At 39.7% G+C, this 20413-nt stretch overlaps 1 protein-coding gene across 1 annotated transcript in view; it reads left to right on the forward strand.

The window, feature by feature from the left end:
- Positions 1-2601: 2601 nt before the first annotated feature.
- UBA6 (ubiquitin like modifier activating enzyme 6) overlaps positions 2602-20413 on the forward strand; it is a 32050-nt gene continuing 14238 nt past the window's right edge. The window contains exons 1-19 of the mRNA XM_084516886.1: positions 2602-2748; positions 3019-3130; positions 5377-5449; positions 6914-7008; positions 7823-7851; positions 8977-9071; positions 9602-9713; positions 10720-10800; positions 11389-11511; positions 12606-12729; positions 14006-14109; positions 14924-14986; positions 16005-16081; positions 16716-16782; positions 17192-17335; positions 17991-18058; positions 18318-18396; positions 19105-19185; positions 19552-19629. Coding sequence (XP_084373012.1) covers positions 5409-5449; positions 6914-7008; positions 7823-7851; positions 8977-9071; positions 9602-9713; positions 10720-10800; positions 11389-11511; positions 12606-12729; positions 14006-14109; positions 14924-14986; positions 16005-16081; positions 16716-16782; positions 17192-17335; positions 17991-18058; positions 18318-18396; positions 19105-19185; positions 19552-19629 — 1461 coding nt within the window. The 5' untranslated portion in view covers positions 2602-2748; positions 3019-3130; positions 5377-5408. The remainder of the gene's footprint in view (positions 2749-3018; positions 3131-5376; positions 5450-6913; positions 7009-7822; positions 7852-8976; positions 9072-9601; positions 9714-10719; positions 10801-11388; positions 11512-12605; positions 12730-14005; positions 14110-14923; positions 14987-16004; positions 16082-16715; positions 16783-17191; positions 17336-17990; positions 18059-18317; positions 18397-19104; positions 19186-19551; positions 19630-20413) is intronic.

Here is a 20413-nt window from a genome sequence, read left to right on the forward strand (position 1 = left end):
TTTCACAGCAGGTGAAAGCAGGTGGATTTACAGCTGACAGCTTCAGCTCCTTTTGCAGAGAGCGGCTTTAAAGATGCATTCAATATTTGCACACAGAATGCATCTATGATAGCGCATGCGAACTGAAGTCAAAAAGGGATTTGGGGTGTGAATTGGCTCAAGTACAAAAATGTTGTTCTGACCACAGCAATGTACCACTGATTGGCCTTAGGAAGTCAGGAAGCTGACAGCCTTGTTTGGTATCTTTTGCCAGTCTCAAATGCTATAGCTGATTTTAGTGGAATGACAACTCTGGAATTGGGATATATATTTTTTAAATTATTTTATTTTTTATAATTAAGTTCTTAGGGTTATATGTATTTTTTAAGGAGATTATGGGCAAAAAGGAACAAGTGAAATGGCTCCAGATGTTTCAAATTCTGCAATCTTGGAAAATAAGCACAAAACCTTTATGTTTTTTGGGTTGGTACCATCAGCCTAGAGGGCTCCCTAGTATACCTGCTAATAATTGATGCTTTTGAGAACCAGTTTCTTTGCCTGCAGAGATAAACAAAACCTGTCTTGCTTTATTTGGAAATTTGTCTTAGAATCTCCACATTTACAGTTTCATTGATGGTTAGTCTTTGCTTTATTCCTGCCAAACTGCTGGGAAAGAATTAACTGGATGTTGCTATTTCTCCATTCAGGCAAAAGGCTTTTCAGGGTTCGCTGTAAGATGATTGCATACTGAAGTAACTGGTATGTTAAGTGTTCAGCGGCCAGGACAGGAAGATGGTAGGGAGCAGATTTTTTTTTATTTTTTCACAGCATGATTGATAAAGCTTCTATGATCCTAGGAAAGAAACCACAAAATTAATGGTAAAAAATCACTGAGGGAAAAATCAGCAAAGTGGCAAACCCAAAGCTGACATTTTTGGCTTAGTTTAAACTTTTCTTTGCCTTTTTTTCACCCTTTATAGCTGGGACTCTGTATAATTCTGCTCATCAGGTAGGTGCATTGCTCTTTGAGTTATTGAAATAACAGAATTAATTTTATATTTTTGTGTATTTTGATTTTTTTGTATTATGTGAAAAAGACAGAAAGCAAATACCAGCCTTAAATATTAATTGCCTTACTAGTATGAATTGTGTTCTTTTCATCCCGTATTGCTTTTAGTGTTTACCTGCCTTGGGGTCCAGCATTTTAGACTTCTAGTGGCCTCTAGTGGACCTGTGAAGTTTGTCCTCATCTTCTCCATGTGTTCTATTTAAATAAAATAAAATAAAATAAAATAAAATAAAATAAAATAAAATAAAAAATAAAATGGCATGTAGTAGGCAAGTACCTGCCAAACCATAGCCTCTGTTTGCAAGATGAATGCTGTCCAGCTGCTCTTAGCCTTAGTTAATAATTCAGTACAAAAGCTGCATGCGTTGTTGGATTGTGGTGTAAGTCCTGATGAAGACTTGGAAGTTCCCTTGGACTCTTAGTTCCAGTCATACGAGATAAAAATGCTAAAATAGTTAAAATAATGTAGCAGATGCTGACATGCATGCACAAAAAGGACAAAACTTGGGAGATCTTGTCTCTAGAAGTTCCCCCCTGCCCCCCCCCCCCAAAAAAAAAAAAAAAAAGATAGAGAAAAGACTTTTTTTTTTTCATGTAATATGGAATGCAGTTTTCTAAAAATAAAATAAAAGAGTAAAAAAAATTGAAAAATAAAAGGTGAGTATTCCGTATAAACTGTATGCAATGACACTTTTTCCACCATTGTTGGCTATGCAGTATACTGCATCTCCTCCCATTTTATCTGACCAAGATGTGCCAGAGATATCAAGGCAGATTTCACGCTCACCTCACCTAACCCAATGGTCAGGGAGAGCACAAGCGAAGGCAGGGCTTACGTTGCAAATTCCACTTGCCTGATAGTACTGGGATCTTAACCAAAATTTGGGAAATGGGAGGAGACTGCAAAGAAAATATGTATAGAGGATGCGGAGCTGCTGGTGCCAGAAGTCTCTGGAGACAGCGATAGTTGCCACAGCTTGCTTTGATCAGCACGTGTTGAATGCCACCATAAAAAAGGGAAGTTTCCACAAGCCCATACTGTTCCAGTGTGAGATGTTGTGCAGTGATCGTGTGACTGCTTTGTGCCAGATCTGTGCTCCTGTATGCCTTTAGATGCCATCTAGTATTTGTGCTTGGGATGCCACAATTTCACTCCCTAGCACCCATTTAATAAGAAGTGTCTGTTTTTGAGATGTGCAGGACATGGTGTGGCCTGATGTGGAGATGATACCTCAAGGGCACGTTTTAGAAATAATCTGTTGTGTAAACCAGTAACAACTGAGTGTAACAGGCCTTTTAATTTTATTTTAACCACACAGTGCTTGCAGAAGGAGAAAAGCTGAGCGCACGGATTTTATCTGTGACTTCACAAGCTTTGAGTTGCAAAATCAACCAATTCGGCCAGAAGCTGGAAGAAAACCATCTCCAAAACCACCTGCCGGGGCGCTTGGGGCAAATTTCACCCCTACAACATCACTTCTCGGGTAATCCCCACCGCCGGCCGCCATGTCGCGGCGGGGCGGGAGCAGGAGGAGCAGGAGGAGGAGGTGGCGGCCGTAGCCCGGCCCCTCATGTCGGCGCAGGCGGGGAAGAGCCGCGGCACCGGCGTCGCTGCCGCTTCCCACCCCCTTCTTTCCTGCCTTCTCTTCCCCGGCACCGCCGGCAGGGCACGGGCCTGCTCTCAGCGCCAGGCCGCCGCGGTGAGAGCGGGCGGCAGGGACCGGGACCGGGATCGGGGACCGGCTCCCCGCTCCCCGGGGGCGAGGGGCAGCGGCGGGGCTGCCCGCCGGGCTTGGGGCCGCGGGGAGGGCCGGGTTTGGGGCTGCTGAGGGCGGCTGGAGTTTGTTTGGACGCCGCTTGGCTTCGCCTGGAGCCCTCGGGGAGAGCTGAGGTGCGGGTTGAGCTTCGTGGTGCCCGGCGGGGCGGCTGGCAGCGGGTCTGAGCGCCCTCTCCTTCTGCTGCCCCAACAGGGAGCCTGCGTCAGCTGCCTCTGGAGACCGTGGGGAGGGGGGATGCACCCAGGCCTGGCTGCTGAACGGCGAGTAATTGACTGGTTCTGCTGTAGCCTGTGCTAACTCTGAGGTAAGAAGGATGGGGAAAGCAGCCCAACACCACGGCTTCGTGCCTTTGCTGTTCAGGACCTCTTAGCCCTTCTTTGTCAGACGTAGCTTCTCGGTTCGTCCCTGGGCTGTCCCACAAACAGCTGAGGGTAAAAAGAAAAGAAAGTGAATGTATAAATGTTGAGCAACAGATAGTAACTTGAAGGACCTACCCCCATATTATGTGCCATCTCTGAGGCAGATTTAACATGGGGTGAGGTAAAACGAAATACAACTTGGATGCAGGAATACGTTAACAAAGTTTTGCCCTTTGGCCACTAAATAATAATACTATGAAGTCTTATTTTGCCTTGACAAACCACGTTTTGCCACACATGATATACCTGGCAGCAGCTCTGCCATACGAAGAGAGTTGGGAGTCAGTAAGCATATTGGAAAAGCCCTTCTCAAATGGGTCTGGGATGCAGGTGGCAAACCTCTGGTGTGCTCATCGCACGCCCTCGTTACTCACAAATGGATGTCGGGGAGAGCACACATGGTGGCTGTCAGCAGGAGTAGCCGGGGGGTTGTGAGGGAGGAAGGTGGGTGTGTTTTACCTCAGGGTGGGTCAGCTTCCCCACCTGAGAGTGCCAAAATCACTGTGCTGTGGAGGAGCAGAACAGCTCAGGGATGGCTGCTGCAGGCCATAATGAGGTGGCACTGGTTTGTCTTGAGGGGACTTTCAGTCTTGTCACCCATACAGAGGATGTAATTTAGGCTTTTACCTGAGCAGGCCTCAAGTCTGTCTTCGGATAAGGTCTGTTACTTCTTGACTTAAGAGCTGGATCCCAAAATGATGTACTTTGGTTATTTTCAGTGCTTGCTGTGTAAAGGCAAGGGAGCTGTGCTGAAGTGGCTGGTTGTGCAGATACAATGGAGGTGCCGCATGCTGACTGCTTTCTTTGTTGGCTTACATGTGGGATTTAGTGTCCACACTGTGGAGCAGCTTAACTGCTCAGATCTGTGGCCTGCTTTCCAGTGTAACCCTGTCTGACCCTCACTGCCATCCTGCAGGGCTACCTGCCTCATGGTCTGAGAAAAGAAGGGGGCATATTTCAGATCAAAATGTTCTAGTCTCAGGTTGTGCCAGGCTGCAGAGGTGCTGCACATCAGAAATGTTACAATATGCACTAAAGCCATCTGAACAGGAAGTAAGAGTTAACCTGTGGGCAGTATTACTGCTGTTTCAGAGTATATTTGTGCATCTTTGATTTCAGAGGGAAAACTCCTTAATACTCTTAGTATATCTAGGCCTTTACATGCAATCTCTTAGGAGAAAGGATTGTCAGCCTTTGTCTCAAAATCTTGTCGTTTCCAAGTCCACTTGTAGGAGTTGTACTGAGATGTGCACCTCTCTAGCAGTGGTGAGAACTGGTGTTCTGGGTCAAGTGTGGGGACTGTTTCGCTTCTGTATTTGGTGGTGGTTCCTGTCAGGTCTAGAAAGCACAAATTCCAAGCCTGCATAACAAAAGAACAGCCTGCCCTGTGATGGAATTTCTTCCTAATCCTAGTGCTTAGTTATCCCCCAGGTAACTTCACAATGAAAAGGTCTTTGCTAATTAATGAGCTCCTTAACTGTGCACATACTAAAATCCTACTGAAGTGTTTGACTTGATGTCTTAGTTAAATGTTGTATTAATTCACATCTTATAAAGTAAATTTAAAAATAAACGTTATTACATCTTGAGTACTTTCCACTAGCTTGTACATCATAGATTTTTAAAGTACTTTTGGATATTGATTTCTTCAGTTAGCTATAATGGTGATTTGTTTCCTGAGTTTTTTCAATTAACATAAAAATAGTGCAGCATAAATAACTATTCCTAGTCATTCAGGGATCGCCTGTCTTCTATTCAGAATAAGCAGCAAACAAGCAGAACCAAATTAAATGACGTGGAGCTGTTAATGTTTAATTTTACTTTTACTAAACCCAGCTGTGGCAAATACAAGAAATTAGTCTTGCGTCTCCTCAGTGAGGAAATGAATGTGTCTCTGTATTTTGAGTTCATGTGTTGAAGGTTTGAGGTTTGTTGTCTTCTGGCTCCTGTGTGTTTTAGTTACTGAGATGCCATGTTGTTCTGCAGGCTTGTCAGTGTTCAAAGTAACTCTTACATAACACTGCTTTCTGTGTTTTCCAGTTCTTCTGTTGAAGAATTGAATGGTGATAGGGAGAGGGGACAAACTGAAATTGCGTCCAATGTAACCGCATTCTTTCTGTTTGTATTCTAGTGCATTCTAGTGCAAACAAATTGCGTTGGGTCATGGCGGCAGACTCTATGGAAATTGATGATGCTTTGTATAGGTAAGAATATCTGATTTGAAAGTGTTACTCCTGATTCTTCAGCAATGCTTGGATCTACTCCCATTGATGTGAAAGACAAGACTTGAAAACAATATCTGCTGCCTGCTAGGTCCGGGTGTATGTACCTGAACTGTTCTGTCCCTCACTTTAAAAGTGGAGGGGCGAAATGTCCAGCATGTGAAACTGAATCCACTTCCTGCAAAGTTTCTTAAACTACAGTTAGCAGTGAGAACTGGTTGGATTGGAGATTTAACACATCTTCATGTAAAACTGTTCCTTTATTGGTATTCTAATAGGTACTTTCTGACTATTAGTGTTTTTCTAGTAAAAATGTAGTTACATACTACAATGCTGAACACAGTTTCAACAGCATCAATAATGAGTGCTTTTTGAAAACCAGAACTAATACTTTTCTTGTTTGAAATACATTCTTTTTCTTCCTAACTCTAGCCTGTTACTTCTTTAACAAAGTAGATATTCCTCTCTTATTTGTTCTTCATCTTCTTTCAGTACAGTCTTTTTGCCCTCCTGTTCTATGCTATGTAATTTACCTACTATATCATTTATTTCATTTATTTCTGTCCGCATGTATATCATCAGTATTTTTATTATCTGCCAGATATCAGGGTGTTGGGTTTGGACTGGACCTTAGTTTTGATTTTAATTTTTTATATTTTTGTTTTTTAATTTGTTATCTAGAAGTGACTTGAGGTCATTTGGCACACCAGTAGCTTAAAGACCCTGTAGTGGAACAAATGGTATCTCTAGAAAAACATGGTGGCATGAAAAGCTTCTTTATTAAAAATAAATGAATTCACATCTTCTGTATGCTGAACAAATGAGGCACCAAATTCAGCACTTGTATGGATTTTTGACACAAATCATAGGAAAGTCATACTTGTCCATCAGGAAGTTTTACTTAAAATGGTTTTAATTTAATTGTGTGGTTGGAAACTCTGAGTCTTTCAGAGCTCAGGATTTCACTACAAAAGCTGCTGCACCCTCCGATTTGAATATTCCTGATAGCAAAGATTTTTTTTTAGTTTGCTTGTGTCTTCAGGAGTTAATTCTGAAGTGATTTTACACTATCCTGGAAAAAATTTGCACTGCTTTAAAATAATATTTCTTCCTCTCTAAAACCCAGCATTGAGAAACACTGCAGTAAATGCATTTCACTATTTCAATTGTTGGTGAAAATATTACATCTGATAGGCATTTATTTCCTAAAGGACTATACAGGTCAGATCCATGTATGTTATGTCCTCAGTTGCTTGGTGAGTGGAAGACTGGTAAATATAGCTGCGCGTGTGTCACTAGTGACATATTCATCTGCAGAACTATTGCATGTTAGATGCTGACTGGGATGATAGCAGGAAAGGAATAGCTACTTAAAAGTGAAAATATTTGAAGTGACTCTTGATTTTATTTGTATCTTGTTTTTGTTTGAATTTATCTTTGATATAGTCGCCAGAGATATGTTCTTGGAGACACAGCAATGCAGAAGATGGCTCAGTCCCACGTGTTCCTGAGTGGTATAGGTGGTCTTGGTGTGGAGATTGGTAAGTTTAGACAACATTTATGTATAAGCAGAAGCAAGTATTTGTAAACATACCGTTTAGATTACTTCTAAAGCTTATTTTGGATGTAATAAGTACATCTGCAGTATCTGAGTGATTATATATGTTCATGACGTGTAAGTGACATAGTTGCTGGAAGGATCCCGGGCTTCTGTCTAATTATCTTCTTAATAGAACAAAGTTTTAAATATTATTTTAAAACATGCTTCCATTAAGCAGATAGCTTTATGCAGTATCTTGTGTATTGGGTGAAGGTTGAGGTTGGATAATCCCAAGTTATTCCTTTAGGCTTCAGTGTCAATGAAGCTAATACAGGGATAGCCATAGACTGAATTATTAGGTGTAGGGGAACAGATGCAATTTGGTGAAAAATGCATAATTGTCCCAGTGCAAGAGACCCCAATAACCATTTCCTTTACTCTTTAAGAACCAGCCAAGACTAGTCTTGTCTGTACCTGGGGTATTACCCTTTCAGTTGGCTTTGATGGGACTCTGCACCAGATGCCAGAATTGATCTATCAAGTTCTGCTGTTTATTGTCATTAGTGTTTCTGTAATTGCACTTGTAGGATGAACAAACGTAGAGAGCCCTTTTAACCTTGCTCATGTTATTCTGCTTTCAGTGGTGCTTTCAATGGTAGAAGAATACTTAAACCAAACATAAAAGAAAACAAACCCTTAAGCTGTGAAGTTCTTAGAAGTGACATATTGTTATTGTCCACTCACATAACTTTTCACTTAGAGCTTTGCAAAAAATCTGCAACACTCCCTCTCTCTGTGTGTTTCTTTTTTTTCAGCCAAAAATATCATTCTGGCTGGGGTAAAGGTAGGTAAAACAGTTCTGTTGTTGGGTATTCTTAGGTGAGTGGGAGGGACAGGGACAACGCCACTAGCTAGCTAATCTTAAGTTTCTGAAACTGTCTTTCTCTGGGAGGATTGCAAAAAATTTGAGGACTCAAGAGCAAAAACTTTAATAGTCTGCGTGTTCTAGTAGTAGGGTATGGGTCTTGCTTTAGCATGAAATCTGAATTTTTGTACCTTTTGGGATTCTTAGTAGAAGCATTCTGAAAAATTTTGCTCAGGTAGATAATGACAGGATAAGGGGGAATTGTTTTAAACTAAAAGAGGGGAGACCTAAATTAGATGTTAGGAAGAAATCCTTCTCTCAGGGTGGTGAGGCCCTGGCACAGGTTGCCCAGAGAGGCTGTGGATGCCCCATCCCTGGAGGTGTTCAAGACCAGGCTGGATGAGGCCCTGGGTAACCTGATCTAGTGGGTGGCCTCCCTGCCCATGGCAGGGGAGTTGGAACTGGATTATCATTAAGGTTCCTTCCAACCTAAGCCGTTCTATGATTCCATGAAATACCTCATGTAATATTTCATCCAGCTGCTCACCAGGCTTTTTTCAAAAAATTCATTGACAAAGTCACCACTCGTAAATGGAGTGATATAAACTGAAAAGCCAATCTGTTCAAAATGTTATCCTGGTCTGTCACCTGCCAGAATCCACTTATATAGAATTTAAAATGGTTGGGTGTTTTAATCTGACAACTGCTTTTGTACTGCTGGAATTAATGTTATTAGAGAAGCCTTTTAAGGCTGTTTCTTCCAATCACACTCAAAAATCTGCTTATTTATAATTTTGGGAGATTGTTCAGTTACAGATGGCAGTTGTGCTTTAATTGCAGTGTGGCAAAAATCATCCTCGGTATTTACATACTCTCATCATTGCAAGCTGCAAGGAAAACATTTAATGTAATGCATCTTTCAGATGCACTCCTCTCAAACAGTAAGGGTTTTGGCAAAGAGGATGGAGGAGTTCATTCCTATATATGGTACAACTAGGTCTTCTGCAATGCTAGTCCACCAGCTTTTTTATGGGGATTAATCCATCATTTTGGGTGCTAAAACCATGTATCCTTCTTCCAGTAAATGCTTTTTCTCTTTCTTAGGCTCTTACAGTTCATGACACCAAGCAATGCACAAAATGGGATTTAGGGATCAATTTCTTCATCCACGAAGATGACATACTTAGTCAAAGGAACAGGTTTGTGAAGGCTTTGGGGTGAGGGAGGACTGAACTTGACTAGGACCAACAGTCTGATCAGTAGCAAAAATAGGAGTTCAGTGTCTAAGAGCTGTTAATAATATCAGGTACTAGTTAACCCCCTACCGTTGGAGTTTCTGGTTTTGAGTGCAATGATGAGGTAGGTATCGTGAGAAGTCTAGGTTGGGGCTGGAATCCTGAGTCAAATAATTAAAATAAGTCAAATATCTCACTTCGTCCAGCTGGGAGCTTGTAACATTAATTTAGTAATGAGGGCCAGGGTGTATTTCTTTCTTAGACTTTCTCAGCCACCTTTGCAAGACTAGAATGTCTCACTGTCTGTTGGGACAGAGCTGTTTTCCTCAGACCTGCTAGGAATTTAAGTGTGAAGAAGTTAGCTGCTGATTGTCACCAGGATACTTTCTACAGGATTCCTGTAGGGTGTTTGTAGTATGAAATTTGGTTTAGAAAATACAAATTAGTAAATGCATTAAAAAAAAAACAAAAAACTTTGAAAATTGTTGTTTCAGGGCTGAGGCCACACTTCATCGTATTGCTGAACTTAATCCGTATGTCCACGTAGCGGCGTCAACTGTGCCATTAGAGGAAACCACAGATCTGTCTTTCCTAAAGCAGTACCAGGTATGTCACTCTGAATTTAAATGTCACAGTGTTTTGCTCAGAGCTTTTAATATAAGTAAATAAAATGAAAGCAAACTTTAAAGTGTATGTTGAAATGATGTAAAGAAAGAAATGTGTCTTTGGATGAATGAAATGGTCACGCTCGTATTTTCAAGGCTAAAACTGTTCCTATCAATTCACTTTGCTTATGGAATTTACTACGATAACAAATAGCTAATTGAGATTACTGTACAATAGTTTTCTTATTTGCAAGATAAAACTGACTTCTTAACAGTCATATTGCACAGTGTCCTACATGTATTTTGTGCATTGTATTCCGTGCAATAGAAACTCAGGCTGTTTAATTAGGTCATTTATGTATGTATCTGTATATCCAGTGAAATGTAGTGGAAGGAAGGTTTTTTCAGTTGTTCAGTCAGCTGTCTTCTGCCTGTGTGCACGGCTTGGGACGAGTTGGCAGCTCAACCAGATTTCCAAATGCCCCAGCTACAGAGATATAACTGAATTGGGACATGCTGCATAAGCTTTGCAACCCAATATTAACCTGAATTTGAAAAGAACGCTTGTAGAAACTGTGTTATGTCTGCAACTTAATGAACACCAGTACTTGAATCTTGTGCAGACCTCCTGGTATGCACTGGTCACTACTATTTGTTTGTTTTGCTAACTTTAATCTTGAAATTCAAGAGCTACGTTTTCTCAGAAATTACCTGTAGGTTTTTTCTTGAGTATTGTAATTAGGTTTTGAGTTTCAAAGTTGTGATAAAAAGTGAGAATTTGCTGTTCCTGGTCCTGCTCATCTTGCTTCAAGAACTTGTGGAGCAGTAACCTACCTGATGAGAAAACTGACTTGAGACTGCTTTCTCTGTTATGTTGGGTGTAGTAGGGAAAGGAATTTTGAACATTCAGGGTGCCAAAGTAACTTCCTGTTACTACTACCTTTTCCGTACCCTGAAAATGTTGATTGCTTCCAGGGTCTCAGTTTTATTTGTGTTCTCATTCACAGTGTGTCATATTGACTGAAGTAAGCCTTTCACTGCAGAAGAAGATTAATGACTTCTGTCATGCTCAGCAGCCACCCATCAAGGTAACAACAACCTTAAACACACAATTAATCCATACAGCAAGCATTCTGCACCTCCAGTGTGTTCTATCCAGAAACTGAGAAAGTGGGTTATGAGGTGTATATAGTTTTATGCAGGTACCACAATGACAGAGCAGAATGAGTTTTTGGGAATATGCTGCTGCTGTTCTGTTCTGTGCATGTGTTTGATGTTACATGCGTAACCGTAGCTTGGTTAATTTTTTTTTTTTGGGGGGGGGAGAGGTGGGGGGAGGAGGGAATTTGCTGGTAAATAAAGTTTTCACTCTTAGCTCAAAATTTCTCACCCTGTTCTCTCATAAGAGACCAAATATAGCAGTAGTAGAAATGGCAGTACTTCATTGCCTATTGCTGTGACTCCTGGTTTTTGTGTAGAAGTTCTGAAATGCTAGTGTGAGTTCAAAATCGGTCAGTAATGCTGTTCTGTAGAGTCAGTGACCTGGGTGTATGTCTCAGGTTTCCACCAGAGCAGAAGTTACACCTGCTAGCCTTGGACAAGGTTGGATGTTGAGAGTTCATTTCTTTGGTATATGCTGTTTTAGGGATACTTACAACCTTTTCTTTGTCTTGTAGTTCATCAGTGCAGATGTGTATGGAATGTGTTCACGTCTGTTTTGTGACTTTGGTGATGAATTTGAAGTGCTGGATACAACAGGAGAGGAACCAAAGGAAATCTTCATTTCAAATATTACACAAGTAAGGGATAGAAGCTATTGTGCTGGTATAACTTTGCTTTGTTATGACTCATTATTGTCTAAATGACCAAGCAGACCATCTCAAGTTATCAGCCTGGTAAGCAGTTGAAAACTGCGTAGCAGAGGCAAATCAAGCTCCTTGATTGTAGTGTCTACGTCAAAAACAGTCAGTGATGAGTGCTAGCACCAGAGAGCACGCAAATGTTCCTTGTCATTGCTTAAAATGTAACATAATAACATTGAGGCTTTTTTGTTGTTGTTGAGGGAAAGGAAGAGTTCAAGTGTGCAGAGGAGATATAGCCTTGTTATGGGAATAGGTTAAGTCTTCAAGTTTCATGACCAAAATAGTCATGACTAGAATAGTCATGAAACTAGCCCTTTTTATGAGAAACTACATCACATATAGAGGACAACCACCAGAATGATCGAGAGCCTGCTTTGAGAAGAAACTTAAGAGTTGATTGTTTTAACCTCCCAAAGCAAAGGCAGCAAGAAAAGGATGTTATGAATAATACTTTCAGTGGAGAATATTGGAGAGTATATCTATCTGATCTTGTATTTTGTAAATGTAAACAATTTTGGCTCCTCTCAACTCTGTTTGGAAGTCCAGACAAGAACCTTATTCATTCAGTAGCAAGTCTTTTGTCATATCTCCACTCTAGATGTAACAATAATCAAGCTAGAAGGGGTCGTATAACAAATTGTATTTGGTCTGAATTAAAACTCATGACACAATGATTTGGATAGCCAATTCTTTAGTATCTTTAAAGTGGAATGAATGATTTGATCCTCATTAATTATATAAGCCATATGCAGTTGTTTCACATCTTGTCCTGAGTACATGCCAGGGCAAGGAATATGCATATTTTTTAAAATTCTTTCTTAATTGATAATCTGATACTTGAGTTTAATTGTACCTTGCTTCCACTCTCTGAAGTGGAAATATTATTTTGGATAAATCCCTTGTTATGGCAGAAATGAGGCACTCGAAGCGTTAGCTGTGGCTTCAATAGACAAAAAGCTTTTTGTCTAAAGCATGACCCTTTTATACAAGACTCCTTTCTCCTTCCTAACTTTGCCATTTTTTGCTTTCAGTCAAATCCTGGCATTGTTACTTGCCTTGAAAATCATCCACACAGGCTTGAAACAGGACAGTTCTTAACCTTTCGTGAAGTTAACGGAATGTCTTGTTTAAATGGATCCACACACCAAATAACGGGTAAATTGTTTCTTACTCATTTGCAATATATTTATTTTTTTTTGACCTTTTTTAGTCCACTGTACTGTTAGTTATTGTAACCAGAAGAATGCTGGGTTGTACAGAGATCACATGAAAAATTGCCATCTGGCATGGAGGTCTTTCTAGTGTTGTTTCATTTCCATTTAGTGAAGCTTTTCTAAACTCATCTTGTTCCTTAAGAAGTAGTAGAAACTACCAGCTAGTAGACACTAGTTGGCAATCTCTGAAGTGACTGACAAAACTGTTTTGATTTTTTGGGGTTGTGTTGTTTTTTTTTTTTTGAGGTCCTGTAAAACCTGTTTTGGACTAAATTAACACCACTGTGTATGTCACTGTACACATGGTAGTTTCTTGGGTGATAATGTAAGTGTATTGGGATGCATTGACATTACTCAGTTTCCAAGCATGCTTTTGAATATATTTCTCATGAACTGCCATTTAACTGGCTTTCATCTTCATTGTGTAGGTCTCAAGGCCTACTACTCAGTTCATTTTGGATGATGGGGGATCATCTAATTGTGAAGGAGGGAGAATGGGTGTTAGGAGTTGTGGAGTTGTTCAGTTGTTTTTTAGTACAGTTAGTTTAGTTAGTTAGTACAGTTAGTTTAGTTTAGTTAGTTGTTTTTTCAGTTGTTTGTGGTCTGAGATTAAAAACTACCCTTGAAAGGTGGTTGAGTCTGTTTTCTCTGGACTCATTTGTTTAGCTAGTTCTGATGCTATTCTTTCCTTCTAATCATGGCCTAGCTTTTGGTTTCAACTTTCATGCCCCGAGTTATCAAAACAGTTGTATGCTGTCTTCCTTTATCTGAGTGATGCTCCGGGTGGTACAAGAGGAAAGATTGCTTTGCTTGGCAGTTGGAGCATTTGTCTTGATTGCTTGTGGTTCTAGTTGCTGGGCTAAAATCCTGCTCTGACTGCTATATTGGACACTGCTGTGCACAGTCCAAATAAAACTGAGAGTGATTTCACTGTTGTTACAGAGCTGTGGTCATCAGAATTCCTGTTAAATCTGCTGCTACTCTAAAAAGCTTATTTCATCACAGATCATGTGAGTGTAATACTTTGGCCCAGAACCTTGCAGAGAGGGACAATCCCATTAGTTAGGAGGATCAATTGTGTTCATGGCTTCAAAGCAAGGTTGCATGCTAAAACATTAGAGCATAAAAAACACTGGGGAAAAAAAAATAAACAACTCTTTATTGTTTGTAGAACTGTAGCATGCATTGTCACAGTGTTTATTCTTTCTTCTTTTCAGTGGTGTCACCTTACTCATTCAGCATTGGTGATACGTCAGAAATGGAGCCTTACTTGCATGGTGGCATAGCTGTCCAAGTGAAGACCCCCAAGATGTTTTATTTTGTAAGTGTGCCTTGGCACAACCAGGTTCCTCAGTGATAACAGTCTAAGCACTGAAAGCAGAGTTCAGGAGGTACATGTTTTGGTTAACCATGATACAGGTTTACACTTACTGGGTAAGGATAGTGTTGCTTATTAATAAAACACAAAGAATAGGAAATACTTTGAATTCAAAGTTACTGGCCAGTGTAGAGGAGGTAAAAAAAAAAAAAAAAAAAAAAAAAAAAACGTAAATTAGGGGCAATCTATCCCTGTACTGCTGGTGAGTCCATGAAAGTCTATGAATATGTGTTTTTTGGCAGCCTTCTGAGAACAAGGAAGAGTGGATGAGTTTGTATGAGAGGGATTGCAAGGCACATGGTGCCGTGATCCATTTTGAACCCACAACAAATAAATCTTGACTGCCTTTAAACATCCTGGTAAAAAGCTGGAAGTAAGGATCAGCTGCTGGTGGTATGAAAATGCCCAGCTCAGCACATGAGCTGTGTCTTGTCTCTTCAAACCAGTGCCTTCCCGTTTCTTGCTGGATTGTGAAGTTTTTACAAGTACACTGCAAGTGGTAAAATCTTTGGTAGATGACAACATGACAACAGAGCAGTTTTGGAAATGAATCTTGCCACTGCAATGTAAAACATCTCTGTGACACTTTTGACTTATAAAATTTTCAGCACGTTATTGTATTATGCATCTTTCTGGGTATTAGTAATGAAGACAGCAATAGAAATGCTAGTGAAAAAGGATATTCAGTTCTTAGTCTCTTCAGGAAGAGCAGTGACCCTTTCAGTAACTGTTATTTTCATGCATTCTTTTTTTCCAGGAACGGTTGGAGAAGCAGATAACAAATCCATTATGCCTAGTTGCAGACTTTAGCAAGCCTGAGGTAATTAATATATGGAAATATTTTAACTCTAAAACAAAGAGTGTAATCTGAAGCTTTATATGTACAACAACGTTCATTTTTAACTCTTCTGCAGTAGTTAAAATGAGAACTTAAATTATGAAATGAGAGTAGGATATCAGTTTGTGTGGTCACACAGAATGTACGTTACGGTTTAGATCCCTGTAGAAATTTGTTACCCACTTCTCTGTAAATCTGCTGTTTAAAGTCTTGGGTTTTCATAACTCTTTAATGCATGGGAGTATTAATTTTGCAAGAGAGAATGATTTTTCTTTATCAGTGATCTTTGGTTGATTAAAAAAATATGCTGGAGTCCAAGTCAAGACAATCTAAAAAAATACTCATAGGTTTGTAGGAAACTGCAGTTAAGTGTGAGAATATATTTTTTCATTGAAAAAAAGGTTTCAAAAGTATTTAAAATCCAAAAGGAAGCTACCCATATTTGCCTTTAACACTATTTTATTGAAGTATTATTGATATTCAAGGAATGTAAGTCCTTGTTAGTCCATGTTAAAATCTTACACTAAAAAAAGGTTGATCTAGGCTTTTTTGTTTGTTTGTTTGTCTAATAATGTAAGATCTAGCTTGTCTGTTCAGATTTTCTACTGTTGACCATTACTGTTGGGCTTTGATATTGAGGTTTGGCAGAATGCAGTACATTCTAATGTCTATTTAAAAGAAGATTGCATTGTTTTCCAATTTCAGTGCTAAATTCTTTTGGTGGAATCTTTAGTTGAACTTGGTCGAAGTGGGTGCTGAATGTGCGTGAAGGGTATTTATTGCGTTACTCCTGAGCAATATTTATTGAACCCATTTTGTGAGATTGCTAGCAGAAGATACCTCAAGTTGACTTTTTAATGCTACTCAAAAACTTTTTTTGGAGCTGTACAGTTAAGAGACAAGGAAGTGAAAATGTAGCAGAACTGTTCAAATAAACAGTTGCTTTTGTCTCCTCCAGTTCGAGTATGTAACTCATCAACGTGTATTCTTGTCTTAACAGGCACCTTTGCAGATCCATATTGCCATGCTTGCCTTGAACCACTTCCAGGAGAACTTTGGTCGCATGCCAAACATTGGGTAATGCAGCAGTCTTGTGTTTGCTAAGTCTTGAATCAGATCTCTCCTCTGGCTTGATGTGCAGCAGCATTCCTTGTCTGTCTAGTACTTAAGAGATGACATAGAAAGGGAAAGCTGAAATCTAGATGCAAAATGGTACCTGTCTGGGTTTTTAACAAGGTGTTTCTGGTGTAGCAATAGCACTTTCTGGGCCTAGGTAGACAAAATCCAGCTGCTTCCTTCTGAAAGCAGTCCTGCTCTGTTCCAGTTTTTTCACATTTAAATGTTAAACTGGAAAAGTTGTTTTGGTGATTCCTGAGTTATCCTGCAGCGTATGGATTCAAATATCTGAAGGCTTTGTTTTTATCCATAACTTTTTTTCAGTTGAAGCTCTTTATGTGCATAATTTTGACGCAAATTAGACAAAGCTACTTAAAAAGTGTAAGTCTCAGCAGCTGACTTGCATATAGACTTCTACACTGAGACTCTTATTCTTGAGCCAACCTTGACATTTAAACTGCTTTTTAATGATCAATATTAAAACCAATACAAATTTCCAAACTCTTCCTACTGTAGCAAATGGCTCATTCTCCATTATGTTTTTAGGACTCTAGAATGTTTAAGTGATCGTTATTGTTTCTACCCTGGTGTCTAGATGCCTTCAAGATGCTGAGGAAATGCTGAAAATAGCCATGTCTGTAAGCAAAACACTGGAAAACAAAGTGAGTAACAAATCAGTGTCATTGTGAGTAATTTCTGATGCACTCATTTAGTTGCCTAAAGGTTGTGCTTTGGTTTTTGGCCCTTCTTCTGGTCTTTGTATCCAGCGATGGATTTGCTGACTTTATGAAGGCCACACAAGGTGATACAGTGGTGTATCAACACTGGTTCAATCAAATGGTTGCCTCGCACAAATGTTGAATCCATGTGTCTATGTGAATCCAGTTTCTAGGTCACTGCTCGTTAGATGTTCAGGGTATGTAGTACATCTGCCCTAGCTGGAAATCATTTTTCTAGGCAGAGTAAAGTAATTTCTTTTACTATAGATCAAAAAATAGTCTATGGTGCTGTAAAGTGCTGGCTTGCTCAGTTGATGGGATAAATCTGTTGTTACCATGTCCTGTTTTTCAGCCTCAGGTAAATGAAGATATAGTGAAGTGGCTGTCCAGAACGGCTCAGGGATTTCTAGCCCCTCTGGCTGCAGCAGTGGGTGGTGTTGCTAGTCAGGAAGTCCTGAAAGCAGTAACAGGAAAATTTTCTCCATTACAGCAATGGGTAAGGCTTTTTTGCTTCTTTAGCTTTATTTGACAGTGATGTAATCAATGTATGGTTGCGTGTGAATGCTGTATGATCAAAGGAGCTTGAACAACCTTCTAACAGGAGAAAAAAAAGGATTTGATTCTGAACTTAGGGAAAAAAAAAAAGTTTGTTTTTTTTTTAATACAATGAAAGTGCAGCAGTTTTAACCAAAACTTTTATATTTGGGATTCAGAAATCATATTGTTTTTTCTATAAGCAAGGCAAGTGTTGGTCTGTCAGTGCAGGGCTGCAAAGGTGTGTTATGGTCCAGAAGCCTGCTGAAGCTGCTGTACTTTCAGGACCCCCAGGACAAGAGTTAGAATAAAGTTAGCTTAAAAATGTCACAGTCCAATTTAGAGAATCACAGCCCTCTGGTTAAAATCATCACAAGTCAAAAGGTTGTCTCAGATTTTGGTGAGCTTTCCTCTGTGTCCAGGCACGTTTTTCCTGTCCCCTAAAATTGTGTAGTGAACTGTAATGAACCGAATGCTGTATAGTCTTACATTGACAATAAAAGTTCTGGACTTACATATTTCTCAACTCTGTGCATAGAAAATATTTACTTTTTTTTTTTTTTACGCTAAATGTGATTTCTTTCAGTTTTTAATTTATTTTTACTTGTTTTTTACAGTTGTACATAGATATGTTAGACATTGTTACACCTCTGGAAAAGATGGGCTCTGAAGAATTTCTTCCACGGTAAATATAAACACAATCTGTTGTTTTAAGTACTTTTCATATCTGAGTCTCAATCAGGAGTTCATTGTAGCCTTCTGGAGGAGGACTGGTTTAGGTTTAAGAATGTGTGTCCTGTTTGAGCGTGGGAGGGATAGGGATTTTCAGGGGCTCAGTCTGATTTTCTTAATTTGCATCAAAGTGCAGTTTGGCAACAATGACACTAGCGTGATAAATGTCAGCTTGATACTCTCCTGTTTTTTTTTTTCCTGCCCCTCCATAGGGGAGATAGGTATGATGCCTTGAGGGCTTGTATTGGAGACCCTCTATGCCAGAAACTGCATAATTTGAATGTTTTTTTGGTGAGTATGACTGAAACTGTTAGGCTTCTTGCAAATACTCCGCTAGTACAGCTAATGCCACTTGTCTCAACTATTTTAAAAAATAATAATGATAAATTAGGCCTGATTACGTGTGTCACTGCATATTGGCATAGACATCCATATAATAGATAAGTCCTAAGCTGCATGGTACATGGTGTCCTGTGCAGTGCTTGAATTCTGGAGCTAGCTTTATATCTAGGAATCCACTTGGATCTTGAAAATTACTAAGGACAAAGGTTATACGTCTCTGGACAACCAGTTCCAATGCCTGTTTAGTCTTACAGAATAAAATGTTTGCCTATGCCAAGACAGAACCTTCTCTGTCTCAATTTTTGATCATTATCTCTCATCCTTCCGCTGTGCACCTCCATAAAGAACTTGGCTTTGCCTTGGCAGTAACCTCTTAGGAATCAGAATTCTGCTGTTAGGTCCACCTTGAACTTTCTCTCCTCCATCTTGAGGAAGTATGGATCCACTGTAATCTGAATAGGACAGGTGATCCAGCCCCCTACTTGGACTTGCCCAAGCTTTTCATCACCTTTTATTGTTATTGGAGGGTCCCAAACTGGACGCTGTATTCCAAATGTGGTCTAATGGCTGCTCAGTAAAGGGGAATAATCAATTTCTCAATCTTCCCCAGGGACAGTTTACAGAGGTTTACAGTCCTAAAAATGTCATTTTCTTTAGGTTGGCTGTGGAGCAATAGGCTGTGAAATGCTAAAAAACTTTGCACTTCTTGGTGTTGGTACTGGGCAAGATAAAGGATTGGTAAGTCACATCCACTTTGCTTTTGAGAAAGTAATGTAGCAAGGAATAGTTAAATACTTAAACTACATTGAAAGTAGTAAAAAGCCAAAGCCTTTGATCTCTGGGCCTAGGGGCAAATAGTTTTTATATGAAGTGGAAGTAGTATGCAGTTAGAGGCAGAACACTTGGAGTGGAGTTGCTATATTTCGATTTTAAAACAAAATATAATCAACCAGTATGAATATAGGCATAGCTGTTAGCCATAGTGAATGACAAGAGGATTATTTTTTATTTTAACACATTTCTGTACAGGTTTCTTCAAGAATATTGCTTAGTGCTACGCTTTATTTATAACTTAAGCTATTGCTTTTGCCCCTTCTGACTTAGGTTACAATTACAGATCCAGACTTGATAGAGAAATCCAACCTGAACAGGCAATTTCTCTTTCGACCTCACCACATACAGGTATACTTCCTTCAGTAAACTTCCTGGGCTGTTGCATTTTCCCTGTCCTGTGTCCTCACTGAGAGCTCCACTGTGAGTGCATGTACTTCTGTCCAGAGAGGATGTAATGGCTGTAATGATGTTCAGTATATTTTAAAACAATACCCAGACGATACTGGCATGCTGCTTATCATTGGTATTGGTTGAGTAAACTTGGCAGGTCTGATCTGCGTTTGTACTGGAGGCTTTGACTAATGAAATCTCTCAAATTTGCAAAGAAAGAATCAGATGACAAATGCTGTGTTTTATAAGAAACCACCGTGAACTAACAAGCTAGAAATGCTTTTCTGTACCATTGAAATTCAGGGAGAATAAAATAAAACAGACAGCACTGGCAGAAGTCTGTTCTCAATAGAACAACTAATGCTGATGAAACTTGACCTAAGTGTTAGCTGAATGCTGCAGTCTGTCTTAATTTAGTCTTCATTAAGCAGGTAAATAACTTGAGGGGAAAAAAAAAAAAAAAGGTACATTCAGTAAATGGATGGCATGGAAATTGTTAATTCCTTAGAAGCAGAGAGAGTATCCCTGTGCTTGCAAACATGGCACAAAATATTAAAAAGCGGCTCAAATCTTCACAGCAGTGGGAACAAGGGATTTCCCTGCCCAAAACTCAGCAGCTGGATTTTTACCTCTTGTTTGTTGAGCAAATCTAGGAATAGATTATATTTTGATTGGATAGATAAATGGAGAGTGACCTCTGCAAGCTTTCAGAAGCCACGCTATCTTGAGTTCTGGTGTTTTA

This window comes from Aythya ferina (assembly GCF_964211825.1).
Source record: "Aythya ferina genome assembly, chromosome: 4".
Lineage (NCBI taxonomy): Eukaryota > Metazoa > Chordata > Aves > Anseriformes > Anatidae > Aythya > Aythya ferina.